The following is a 13,880-nucleotide window of genomic DNA, read 5'->3' as shown; positions in this document are numbered from 1 at the left end:
CACTGCTTTTGGGTGGGGGAATGCCGGATCTCCTGTGACAGCTTGTAATAGTCCAGATGACCAGAAATTTTCCCTAAAGCATTTGGAGATTGGGCCGTTCAGTGCTTGTTGACAGACTCTCGGGCAGCGCCCGGGATGCCTATGTGTGGCTCATAGACAGGGTGACATTACGGTAACATACAGGTTACCAGAGCCAGAATCTGCACAGTAGATGTGCTGTGAGAAACAACTCCCCAGCTGACAAAGGGAGCACATAACAGCAACAACCTGTGCTGAATTAGAGCGGACAACTAGGAGAGTCCTTGTGGGAAAAGCAGAGTTTAAAGTCTTGTTACTAAAGCAGAGTCTGATAAACTGTGAATACATCCCCCCAGAAGCATCAGAAATGAATCACGGCACAGAGTCCTCTTTTTTCCCCAAATCCTTTTATGCTAGAAGCTAAGCTCATGTAGGGGAAAGCGAGAAGGTAATGCAGAACACGCAATGTGCAGGCACGGATGGATACAGCAAAGAGGGCCTTGAAGAATAGCTGGGAAGCAAAGTACTGCATCCAGAAGTGAGAAAAGGGGATGGGGAAAGGGCGCTAAGGAAAGGTACAGAGCTATTCTGGTCACATCCACTCCCAGGGTCTGCAGAATGGCTTCCTTGTCCATATCCCAGCCTGAATCCTGTCCTGGTGTAATGGCATGAGGAAGGACGAACAGTGATCGCTGCTACCACCATCCAGAATAATTTATCCAGACTACAGATTGCTCTCTTCTTTCCTGGGAACACTCAGGGATGGAAGCAGCCAAGAGGTGATGGCATGAATTACTTGGGCAGTGACAACCTCTCCTAATTTCACAGGAAGTGGAGAAGAGCTTATCTGTGGGCAGCAGGGAGCAGCGCGGTGTCCGTGCAGGGCACCCTGCACACACTCTGGAGCCGGCACGTAAACCTCCTGAGAGAAGACTGATGGCTCAGACCTCTGCCACTACCATCAGCCCACCGCATTTCTGGTTTGGGGGCAGCACTGAGATGGATGATGCAGAGGCACCTGAATAGATAGCAAAGCAAATGGTATTTTGAGTTTTCACTCGTACTGCAGGCCAAAATATTCTGAGCCTCCCGGCTTTCCTTGGGGTAGGGTGCCAGACTATGTGCCCGCTGCCCAGCCAGACACTGGCTGTTGCAACTATGCCATGCCAAGGTAAGAAATAAGATTATTGCCTATGAAGCTTCTAGAGCACGCAGTGATAACCCACCTCCTTTACAGTAATCGGACCCAACACCAAAGCAACTCAGCCATAATCACCTGCCATCTCTTGCTTCAGAAGCTTTGGTGCATCAGGGTCAACATACATCAATCTCCGCTTCCAGGGCAATGAGAGGAGAATTAACGCCTGAACTTAAGGAGCAAAACGTGTATTTCTTGTTCTGGAGCACGCCTGCCTTGCAGCGTTATGAACACACATCTGAGCTCTTGCGGCTGTTGAAATAACAGTCTTCTTGTGGGAGGAGGACACTCAGTGTATGCAAAGTTATTTGGTCATGGTTCTTGCCTCAGCTGACATGCTGCTGAGACTACACTGCTGCCAGCATGACTTCAGTGAGTTACAAATCAGCTCGGATAACCTCTGTGCTCCCACTGAAAAGCAGATGTGTCTCCTGATGGCTGTCCCTCCTCATCAAGTAACACAGGACTCAACTGCGCTGCCCATCTGTGTTGCCCACAGATGTCAGCTCTGCTGACCGTGGATCTAGCTGCGCAGTTGGGGATGAATCCACCAGGTTCAAAGTTGAATGGCTTTTTAGAATCATAGAATCATTTCTTGCCAAAGCTAAAGGGGTCACCACGAGTCCTTACTCTTCCTCCTGTTGGCTCGCAACACCCAGCCATTGCACAGTCAGACAGTTCCCCAGTAAAAGTTTGTCATCGCTTTCACTAGGCAGAAACAGAGAGAAGATGCCCCGTTGCAGGTCAGAAAGGTCTTTCCATCAGGTTGGCAGGAGGACTTCTTCCAGGGCAATGGTACGATGACTGCATGCTGCCTGTTGCAGGCAGTAATTCCAGTAACTCTTCACGTGCAGTTTGTGTCAGGCACCTGTGAGTGACACCACGGCTCCAAGGAACGCACTTACATCATCTTTAGGCACGTGTGATGTCGTCTGAGTTCAGGTGCAACACTGCTCCTACCAATTACTGGAGTAAGCGTGGCTGCTTCTTCGGCTTTTGCAGCCCGAGTGAGGGGGAGGTTATCTGAACTGGAACAAGCCTGAATTGACCTTTTGCTGTGGTCCCACTTGTTTCTTTACAGGCAGCTGCAAATGCCAAAAACTTGCTCATTCCCTTTCAGACTGCAGAAAATAAGGCCAGGAACTTGCCTTGAGCGAGAGGTGTTCCTACTCTGAATTTAAAGTATTCTAGCGAGTAAGATTTGTGAAAGTAGTCATCCTGTGGGTCACCACAGTGACTTGGTGCTGCGGAATCTCTGATGGCAGCCATGGGACTGGCCACCTTCAGTTAGAAACAGAAGATCACAGAGTGTGAGATCGAAGGGAGAAACTGGGTCGCTCACCCCCTTTGGTCTCTCATGTGGTAAAACTACAGGAATAAGAAATTTTGGATCCACTCTCTGGACCCAGGCTCTGCAGCAGGGAAGGGAGAGGCTGGGCGGCCCCCCGATGCTCTCCCCCACCGCCTCTGCTTCTGTACCAGGACTTCGAAGTTCTGCTTCTGAGGAAGTCCGGTCTTGTTTGCTGCCTTCCAGGAACCACAGCAAATGATCCAGGCAATGTCAGGCTTAAAAACTCTTTAAGGGACGGAAGCTGCTGTTGGTCTTTGAAGTTTAGGAGTGTTATATCTTACTGTTTGAGCTTCCCTCTGACTGTTTTGTACCTGGGGTACCCATTGGCAGGATGATTCCCTCCTTGTCAGAAATTTAAGCAGGGGAAGGCTTCAAGGGACATTTCAAGTGCTGCTGTACAGAAGAACTTTGCTAATTGCTGTTTAACACCTTGCTATTCCTATGCAAACCTGTTCCTGCACTGAGATACAATTCCTTGGGCTGAGACCAGCTACTCTGTGACTAATGCTTGGTTATCAGCTATGCACACCTGCAGCCTGGCTGGCAAGTAGACTTCATAGTCCAGCTTCTTTAGTTCGGGCTATTTCCTTGAGCACCGATTTGGGACTTGATTTCCGTGCACAAACCAACCTACTACTGCTGATAAATATAATAATGGAGCACACATGCAAGCGAACTAGGATCCACATGGACGATTTCTTAAAGAAGCAAATTTCCTCTGTATTGCAAATGTTTGGTGATCCCAAATCTTTTCGGATCTTTAGAGGAGACAGTTCAGCTGTGAGAGCCCCATCAGTTAACTTGAAACTCAAGAGCCAGTCTGATGTTGAACTTGGTCCAACAATGTGTGCTAAGCATCTAATGGCTGGAAGTACATTTTTGGTAAGGGTTTGTTATTTATCAGTTCTAAAACTGAAAGGCTTTTCAGCACGTGCAGAAAAGATTTGTAATGCATATTATTTTTCCTGTTTAAGATTGCTCTAGAAAATATTGTTTTGTCTAAAACAACTATTCAGATTTAATTTTGTTGAGTGGTAGAGGTTTAATTTAGTACGTTACAAAGTATGTTCTCAGAACAGCCTTCCCGTCTTACTGTTATGAAAGCCGTGCAGTCCAGGCATCAGAGGACACAAAGAAACAGAAATAAATGTATGTCTGCTAAGAAACAAAGCCACACTTTTATGAAGATGGGAACTTAAAGATGATGAGAACTTAGCTCCAACTATGTAACTGAATGTGAAACCTCAGCACCTTTAAATCCTACACTGGATAAAAGCCATAAAGACTGGGTTTTATCTGGCTTCCTTTTATTCTTTATCGCACGTTAACAAGTGAAAAACTCTGAGCATCAGTTTTCTTTATTACAGTAAGAGAATCCCCATTCTTATGTAAAATATTTTAAAACTCATATATGGCCAAGTACAAAACCCCCAGCTCTTTCTTTGGAATAATTTGCCTTCAATTCCACAGTTTTATACTGATTACTCTTCAATGGATTTTATTTTTAAAACATCAGAAGAAGAACTAGCAATGCATAAATTACGTATGTATAAAATTTATGCCTGTACTTCCCTGTATTTGTTACAAAGGCTGACGGTTCCAACTACTTGCGATCACAAGCGAGACTGCTGTAAGGACCCCTGGCCTTAGGGGATACTGTTCTTACAGAAAGATGTCCATCGCTGAGGCAGCTCTGAACTGTACCATGGGTGCTCTCACGACTTCGGCGAGGGAGTAGCGGGGGGCAGGCAGAGGAATTCTGTATGTGGCCTTGTCTGGGGCAAGTTCTGAAAAGAAGCCAGTGGGCCACCAGCAGACCTTTCCTATAGTTTGTATGCTGCATTTTTGCTCAGCCAATTATGCCCAGCATAATTTGCTGAATGAATGTACCCATTTTCTTTGCCTGTACTGATAATCAACATACGGAAGTAACTCAAATGTCCCCTTACAGAAAACAGAAGAAAGAAACTCTATGTAACTCTGCTTGTAAAAAGACAACTGAACACCCTGCTCTGAGCATGGCACTGAACCTTCAGAAACCTCTTCTAACCTAAATCATTCTATGATGATTCCTTGAGTAACTTGACATTTGAACTGATTAAAAACTGACCAAAAAAGGAAAGAGAAGAAAAAAGATAACCCCCCCAACAATTATCCACTTCACAAAAATCAAAGCTTTTGGAAACAATTCTGAGTATTTGCAAGATTTGTCAAGTCCAGATTTCAGATCGTTGTTAGAGGCACACCACTAGGTACCAAGCTCATTTCTAAAAGAGAGTTTCTTTTTTAGGTAGCACCTAAAAACTTCTATCAAAAACATTTTAAAATTGGTTTAAACCAAAATATCGTAACTTTTGCACAGGGAAAGTATTTGACCAGAGCACTAAAAAGAAACCGCATTATGATCAGTAAATCCATCTTGTGAAATTAAATTTCAGTTTTAGGAATCAAAACCCTGATGGATGTGTAATTAAATGCTTTTAAAATCTCCCAGTCTCCCTCTGTCAAAAGCATTTCAAATCCTTCAAGTCAAAGCATCGCAGATTGCTTTAGAAAAAGAGTTGCATATACTGCTTTGCGAAGAGAGTCTGATTTTCTCTGTTACAGAGGAAAAATAACTGTAACACCAGTTAAAGACTCGGTAAGAGAGACTTAGTCATTGTTTAACAGCACACAACTGCACCCTATCCACTTCAAGAGAGCAAGTAATCCTTAACTAGTGTCAACAGTATCCAGCTCTTCCACAACGCATCAAGGGATTTCAAAACAATTTCCCCAAAGAGAAATGGGGAACTGAGGCACGGGGAAACAAAGTGAACTGTTCGCTGTCACCATGCAGACCAACCCCCTTCTTCCCACACAACTTTACAAGATAAAGCACTGTAACTTCACCTAAGAAACTATCTTTTTAACTATGTAACTGTCTGCATTACAACTTCTTTGCTCAATACAATACTTCTATGAACATCCAAGACCACGCACAGATACAGCAAGTAGTTTTCTGTGAAAGAAAATAAAAAAAATTAAAAAGGCTGCCACATGACACCTAGAAGCGTTTATTTTATGCAACAAACTTAAATATGATCATGTGTACATAAAAGTGTACACTGTATCTATGCTGAACAATGCCAGGAAACATAATATTGATGCAACAATCGTCTAAAATAAACATTAAAAAATGAGCCTGGACAGGAAGACAAAATGCAAAACAGACTTACTTCCAATCAGCACAATGCTTAAAATTGAGAGCAATCCTAAACATTTCCAACTTTCCTTACAAAGCTGCCAAAGTCCAACTATTTTTAAAAATTGATTTTTTTTTCTTTACATCAATAATAAAAATCTGGTGACAAACATTATAAAATCAAATGCTGGACTGTCTTTACTCCTTTAAAATTTAGAATATTCCAACAGAACCGCAGGAGTAAAAACACTTAAAAGTGATATATGTTTTTATAAAACAAACATCAATATGTACATTTATTGCAAATTATATTAAACTAAAATGGAGGGAAAATTAAAAAATGAAATGTCTACTTGCGAATTAATAATAATTTTAAGTGATTACTTTCCCACTCTGATAAAAATCAGAAAGCAACATTTATAAAATTGCCACCACATGACTTTTCATAGCAGGGAACTGAAATCTGTACATCTTATTTTTGCAGAAAAGTAGGCAGGCAGAAAGAATTATACATAAAACAGTCAGCAAAGGTAAAGCAAAAAAATTTTTTTGTGATTTTTTTTTTCCTCTAGTCTTGTTTAAAATCCATTCAGTAGACTTCTACTTTTTCTGTGACACATGGGAATACCTGGCTCTAGGATCATGAATTTCCAATGTCAGTGTAAGGACCTCCTCCGGCTTTCTTTAAAAAAAAATGCAGCATGAAAATTAATGGTGTAAATACACTTTTAAACTCCAGAATGCAGGAACTGGAACCAAGTGTTAAGCAATTTGCTTAATTATTGACTTTTCATAAAAAAAGTCTCTGGGGAAATAAGTACAGATGCTTTTAGCCTCTTTCTCAAGAGTTTCTGCTTTACATTTCCATTGAGAAGGATTAATTTCATGTGAAAGGGAAGCATAGTTTTCCTTCTGGTTTCAGAGCTGAAAGCTGTGTGTTTTGAAGTAATTTCAGTTCCTGTACAGGAAATTTTGTGAATCCTAGTTTTTGCAGAAGCTTGGAGCATGCCATTATTTGGCCTTCATTTCCTCCCTTTGCGAGCGAGTTTTCTTTTTACCTTTTCGGGGGGAGAAAAGGAAATAAAAGTTAATCGTAAGGACATGGAAATTACAATTGATTCTGAATCAAAATCCTACCTATATCGTTTACATTTTAGCTTTTGCACTCTTTTAATACTGTGATTCTTCCAACTCTATCTTGTATCTTCTCAACGATTACGTAATTAATTGAATCTACCTGAATTTCCTTATTGTATAGCATAACTTCCTGATAAACTTGGAAATACGCAAGTTGAATAATAATAATTCCATAACTGAGTAATGTTTTTTCAGCATAAACAGAAATACATTTCCACAGCTTTCACTGGAATCAGAGAATAAGAATGGTAACTTGTTCTAATTAACTGTATTTAATTACCCAGGTTCATTAAAACAGCCTGTCTTAAGAACAAGCGTTACTTCAAATGTTTTTCAAATATTTATAGTAACATGTACATGCCTACTTAAAAGCAAAAACACCTATCAGACAGCTATTTTTACATACATTTTTCTAGAAGACAGAAAAATTTCTTTGATTCCCTATTGTATAAGCTACAATAAAAACACAGAATTGTCCTATATAAGATGCCTGCTACACCTTAAGGAAGCCTCCCTCTGCTATCTCTGTATCCTCAGTATCTTCCTGGCTGCTCCCACAGGCCTTAAAAAGATCCATTGCATTTTGGGAATATTCTGGACTTGAGTCTATCTCCAACAGTGAATCTCCATCACTTCCAAGCACCTGGCTTCTGAAAAATGTTAACAATGTTTTGGTATTTTTTCCAAGAAAAACTGAGGTATTAACATGTTTCAAAGAAGCTATCTGATACAGGTGGCTTATTTAAGGCTATGGATAGTGCAGTTTGTTATGAAGACTTAAAGAAATTTGATGCATAAAACAGGTATTGCAAGGCAGTACACAAATACTACTCTCTTGAAAGACTGAACAACAGTGTATGATCCTTGCTGTGAGAGGAAAAGGTAATTCTGTTTGATCAAGGTTCTCTGCAAGATCTTCAATTTACAAAATCTCTAGAAAGAAACCATTCCAATGATTCTTTCTTCCTTTAGGTTAAATTGTGATTTCTTCCAACACGCTGGTTTGCTGACCTTATCTTATTCTCTACAACTTTGGACACTTTTGCATTAAAATTATTATTGTATCAGATTCAGCTAAACAAATTTCTCAGTGTTTATGTGCGTTTGTGGTTTGTTTATATTGGAAATCGAATCACCACATTCAAACTCTGGAGTACAGAAAAATGAATTATCATCCAAGAGCTGTTTTGTAGTTTACGCAGTTCCAAATTCTGCTTTCGATTTACTTAAAATATGTATTAAAAATTAACAGTAAACAAGCACAGACCCAAAATATCAAAAAAGAATTACAGTTAGAATTACAACTTGTTCTATTCATTAAAAATGGTCAATTTTCAAGCCTTCGTTATCAATGAACTGAAGCAGAACAGAGCACCTGAATTCCTGCGTACCTGGCATTACTGAATGCACCTGAAATACCCTCAACTCTTAGTTCTTTTACACAGCAAGGCTAGTAAGGGGAATCAGGATGCAACAGACAAAAACCCCACAATTTGGTGAAAACAGGTTAGATTATCCTGTTCTGACCAAACAAATTCAGTTCTCCAATTCCAGCTGCCCTGGTACTTAAATTTGAAAAACAGAACAGAGCACAACACAATATATGTTGGACCATGATGTTTATAAATCATTGTGGTTTAGTTGTGCCCTTTAACATATGTTAGGCCTATTACAATTACAATTTCAGGGTCTATCTTGAGACAGGAAAGGTCCACCCCACCCAGGCATGGGTTTTTTTTTTTAATTTATTTTTACCTTTGTAGATCAATTTGTCTCTGTGCTGCTGCTGGCTTTTTTGCTGTGTCTTGCTGTTTTGGTGCTTTGGCGTTACCTGCCTCTAAACTCCCTGGACTTTCTTGACTGACTGCTGCCCTTTTCCTTCCCCTGACAGGTGGTTTATTTGTTTCCTCATTTTTTGCAGTGGTACCCTGAGGTTCAGGTTTGGGTGGACGCCCTCTCCTGGTTTTTGCTGCAAGTGATGGTCCTGTTTCATCTACATTTTTTTCTTCTGGTTTTTGATGAATATTCTCAGTTCCAGATGCTGATGCTGTTCTTTTTTTCCCACGTTCAGTGCTGTTTCCTTGTGTAGCCTGATCAGAATTAATCTCCTAGAAAATAAGTGTCATGAATGTGAAGGAAAAAAAGATTCCCAAAGGCAAACTCAAATTGTTACTTCCCTCTGACAGAAACATGAGTTTATAAAATAGCAAGTAAGCGTACTTATAAAAACACATCACATGGGCTTAAACCTAGTAAAAAGTTTTACTAAATGGGATTTCAGATATTAACCTTGCAAAAAGATTTTCTACACTGTGTGTAATGTTAATATCTGCACCCAATGTATCTTTTAGTTGCTTGAAAGTGAGATTACAGTAAGACTAATAATCTCAGCTCCTCCCGTGACAGTTCTGGACAAGCTCCTTTACTGCCTCTTTGCCAACTGACAGGAGAGAACTGAGGAGCAAGAGTAATGATTCTGGTACAGTAAATGATATTTACTTCAATATATGCAAATTTTGAGACCAACCTTCAGTAAAGGTGCAGATTACTAAACCCCTAAATACCAGTAAAAGGAAAAAAACAAGGCTTGCAGGGAATAAAAGGGAGCAAGACCTAGTCACAAATGAAACTTGCTGACTTTGTTAATTCTTTGTCATGTCTGAATAGGTATGGCCTACATGCATGTTTTTCTCGTTACACCGAACAAGGTAATGGAAGTGATCAAACTTCATGAAGCAGTGTCTGTATGTGTGAAACAGAAAGGGTGGTGGCAATGTAGGTCTCTACACAGAAGAGTATTCATATGGAAACAAAGAGGAAGCAACTGGATGCTGGACCTTCATTTGAACACTGGCTTCCGAAACAGTTAGGAGGAGGGGCAGAGAAAAGCGTACTGAAGAAGTATGGCTGGGATGACTTCACAATTTCAAACACACCAATTAAGGCCACTCACTACTGCAAGTGCTGTGTCTGAACCAAGGACTTTTTTATTAAATATTCTACCATTGTTTCTTAAATGTTTAAATAAGTCAGGCAGTCTTCGTAATCTTTATTACTGTTCTAGCAGCTTCATAGCAGACGTTTACAACTTCTATTCATAAGAACTTTACCGATAACCACTCTTTGAAAATTTCAACTGAAGTCAGGTTTCAAGAACCTAGAAAGCATTTTTGAAGATTTATTTCATAAACTCCTTGCCTAACTTCTCTAACTTTTCAGAAGAACCCTATTTTGGGGAAAAAGAAGAAAAAAAGGAACCATACTTTGAAATTTGGGAAAGATTTTTTCTTCTTCATTAGCTTACAGGTTTGAGTATCACATGGATGTTATTTTAAAAGACTAAGAAAAAACTAACTTTTCTATGTGATGATACAAATCCAAAACACCTGCTTATTACTCTGATTTCATCTAATCAAAAAAGACTGAGTAGATATGTAACTTATTAAAATGCGTACAGCATGAACTATCTATGTATCCCTACATTATTACAAAAATCTATTTTGATTTTAGAATCACAGAATCATCTAGGTTGGAAGTGACCTCTGGAAATCATCTAGCCAAACCTTCTGTCGAAAGTAGGGCCTCGGGGTTTATCCAGGGCCCTTGACAAGCCAAGCCATGAACAGTGACATTACACTTTTCTGGGCAACCTATTCCAGTGTTTAATTTTCCTCACAATGTAGATTTTTTTTTTTTTTTTTGCTTGCATCCAGATGGAATTTCCCCTGAAGTAACTTCTGCCTGTAGCCTTTTGTCCTGTCACCACGCAGCCTTGAGAAGAGAGTACTTCCATCTTCTCCATAAATACCTTTTAGATATTGAAAGACTGGTTAGATCCCCCCAAGGCTTCTCTCCTCTAGGCTGAACAAGCCCAACACTTTCAACCTTTCTTCATACAACTTCTCCAAGCCTTTATCATCCTGGTGGCCTTCTGCAAAGCTCTCTCCAGTTTTTCAATATCTGTGATGAACTGGGGAAGACACAATATTCTGGACACAGTATTCCAGGTGTGGCCTAATAAGTGCCAAGTAGGGTGGAATAATCACATCCCTAAATCTGCTGGCTGTACTCTTGCTGATGCAGTCCAGGACCCAGCTTGTCCTCACTGCTGCCAAGGCATGCTGCCGACTCGTGCTCCACTTGTCATCCACCGGGATGGTCCCCGAGGTCCTTCTCAGCCAACCTACACCCCAGCCAGGCAGATCCCAGCGTGTTGTACTGCTGCTTGAGTTTAATCTATCCCAGGTGCAAGACTTCACATTTACCTTTGTTGAACTTCATGCAACTGTATGTTTTGTAAGTTAAAAAATCATTATGATTTAGGCAAGATCATCTCTCTCTAATGGAAGGGGGAAAAAGCATTAAAAATCCTCAAAGTTTAAATAATATTTTAGTTGTGACATAATCCAAAAGTTAGATGTTTATTTCATGCTAGAGGACCACCTGAAATTTTCCTGGCAATATCTTCAGTTAAAGCCACAGGTATCAACCTTCACTCTGAATCACAGCCTTACTGGAAAACATAGAATAAAGGTGGGAATCTTTTGGAATTTTAGAAAAAAGAAGGAAGTCCCTTCCAATTTGCCTGTGCTATTTTTGAGCATATAAGCTTTATTAATTACTTCAGATAAAATAAATAGTAGTTTTGAAAATAAGGGGTCTTCTATTGGGCTAGGGAAGTGATATAACTACACGAAATGAAATCAGACATTACCAGTTCCTCAGAGACCACCTGCAGCGATGGGTACTGAATAAGCCCCCAATGCCAAGCTTATTCTAGAGATACAGTCCATAAAATCCCCAGACATACCTTGTTTTTCACAGGTTCTGTCTTTGCTGGTGTGACTGAAATAATCCTCACGGGGTTTTCATCATTTTCACTGACCCCAGTTTCTGATATATCCGAACTTTGTTCCCTGGTAGCATAATTGAAGACAAAATAAAACCAAAATACACAGAACAAAAGAAGAAAAGCGTTTGCAATTATTTAAACAAACAAAAAATCAATGCAGACAGGCTAAATTAAAAAATAGTTGAATTTGCCTGAGTTCACACTTACATTTTCTTTCCCAGAACTGGGAAAGGTCTGAAAGGGATTGGCTAGTCACTGAGCCAAATCCCTTATCACAGACACAATGCCATATAATTCTTTTTGCAAACTTAAGACCAATGCTCTAAACTAAACGAGGCCGTGTTCTTTTTCCAGATAGAAAAAGCCGATACTGGCAAAGGTAGTAAACAAAAATAAAGACCAGCAATGTTCAAACTTTACGTTAACTTACACAAACATACAATAGTTTTAAAACCAAAATAGTTTAAAAAAGAAAAAAATCAAGATTATTACAGCATATATCATGCATACTTATAGAACAAATTCTGAACGGAGTTATACTTCCCTTTGGTTTTATGAAGTGTTAGCATCTAGAGCTGACTCTCTCTACTTACTTTAACCCTTTATCTTAGCCAGTTAATCAATTCCAAAACAAATTAAACAATCTTAAAATTTGGAAGTGTAAACTGTTTCTCCAGATTTATGACAAATTTAAAAACTCTGGATCCACATAAAAATAACACTTACTAGAAGAAAGACCGAATATTACAATCACATGTTGCATCTTTCCACTGAGATCCTGGTCCTCTTCAGCAAGCTCATTTTAATTGTTCTTAATCTTAAATAGCTCAGAATATTTCATCTACATCAAAAATGTTTCTTGTTACCAATCAGGATTAATCCTAATTTATACATCAAAAATGTGTGAGTTGCAAAATCTGTTTAGTATGAATTATGGCTGGTCTCTTCAATTAATGTATTTTCTGATGTAAAAATACTATGAATATTAACCACCAAAATTTCAGACAGTATAGTGTCTCTTCTGTTGTATTATATGTAATCACAGGCAGGCCACACCTAAACACTGTACCGAATTTTTGTCTACTAAAAAAAAACCAAAACAAAAAGCAAAGAGGGAGATTTTACCTATAGAAAACTATTATATTTTTTTTTAAATGGGCAAAATAAGGACACTCTTCAAACACACAGGCACATACACCAAATCATTTCCTGTCCTAAAACATGCAAGCACACTGGAGAACATGAAGTAAAGAGTTGATGAAAGAAATTTCAAACTCCTGTACCTTGATCTGTTTCCTGCAGAAGAGCTCAGCTCAGAGTTTACACTGATATTGCTTCCAGTCTCTGATCCTGTAGTTCTAATATACGGTCTCCTTCCAGTTGCAGATAATGGTTTGTTTACTGTACCTAATACACCAGTTGGTTTTGGCTAGAAGAAAATGTTTACATCTTAAAAAATGGGAACTTCAGATACATATTTAATTTTTAAAATATTTTCTTGAGTATTTTAAAATACTTTTTCCGGATTAACAGTCTCAATCACGATGCCATCAGTTTAGAGCTACAGATCTCATCGTTACTTAAAAACCACTGTCTATCCTACTTTTATTTCTTATAATTTAACAGCACTTCATCAATTGCCTTGCTCTCTCTCATGCTTTGAGGGGATAGCAGCTGGAGAAGTCTCAACAAAAGCCAGAATGTTAGGTAATATTACAGGACTGAAAGGATGTGACAATATCCTTTCAGTCTCAACATGGTTGAGAACCTCTGGGTAAGGATGAAGGGGAAAGGACATAAAGCGGATGTTGTTGTGGGAGTCTACTATCGACCACCCAGCCAGGATGATAACACCGATGAATTGTTCTACAAGGAATTAATGGATATCTCTAGATCAACTGCCCTTGTCCTTATGGGTGATTTTAACTTCCCAGACATCAACTGGGAATATCATACAGCGGAGACAAATGGGTCCACGAAATTTCTGAAGCATGTTAAAGATAACTTCTTGGTGCAGGTACTAAGGGAGCCGACTAGGAAAGGTGCCCTCCTAGTTTTGTTGTTTATAGACAGAGAGGGACTTGTAGGTGAAGTGGTGACTGGTAGCTGTCTTGGTCACAGTGACCACAAAGTAGTTGAG

At 39.5% G+C, this 13,880-nt stretch overlaps 1 protein-coding gene across 1 annotated transcript in view; it reads right to left on the bottom strand.

Annotated features, from left to right (window-relative positions):
- Positions 1 to 5,607: 5,607 nt before the first annotated feature.
- The window catches only part of PDS5A (PDS5 cohesin associated factor A), an 86,671-nt gene continuing 78,398 nt past the window's right edge, over positions 5,608 to 13,880 (bottom strand). The window contains exons 29-33 of the mRNA XM_019472306.1: positions 13,024 to 13,169; positions 11,699 to 11,804; positions 8,644 to 8,996; positions 7,388 to 7,538; positions 5,608 to 6,809 (exon numbers count right to left, since the gene is read on the bottom strand). Coding sequence (XP_019327851.1) covers positions 6,774 to 6,809; positions 7,388 to 7,538; positions 8,644 to 8,996; positions 11,699 to 11,804; positions 13,024 to 13,169 — 792 coding nt within the window. The 3' untranslated portion in view covers positions 5,608 to 6,773. The remainder of the gene's footprint in view (positions 6,810 to 7,387; positions 7,539 to 8,643; positions 8,997 to 11,698; positions 11,805 to 13,023; positions 13,170 to 13,880) is intronic.

Source organism: Aptenodytes forsteri, unplaced genomic scaffold (genome assembly GCF_000699145.1).
Source record: "Aptenodytes forsteri isolate BGI_AS27 unplaced genomic scaffold, ASM69914v1 Scaffold35, whole genome shotgun sequence".
NCBI lineage: Eukaryota > Metazoa > Chordata > Aves > Sphenisciformes > Spheniscidae > Aptenodytes > Aptenodytes forsteri.
The sequence above is the reverse complement of the archived record's forward strand: the minus strand, read 5'-3'. Positions and strand labels throughout refer to the sequence as shown.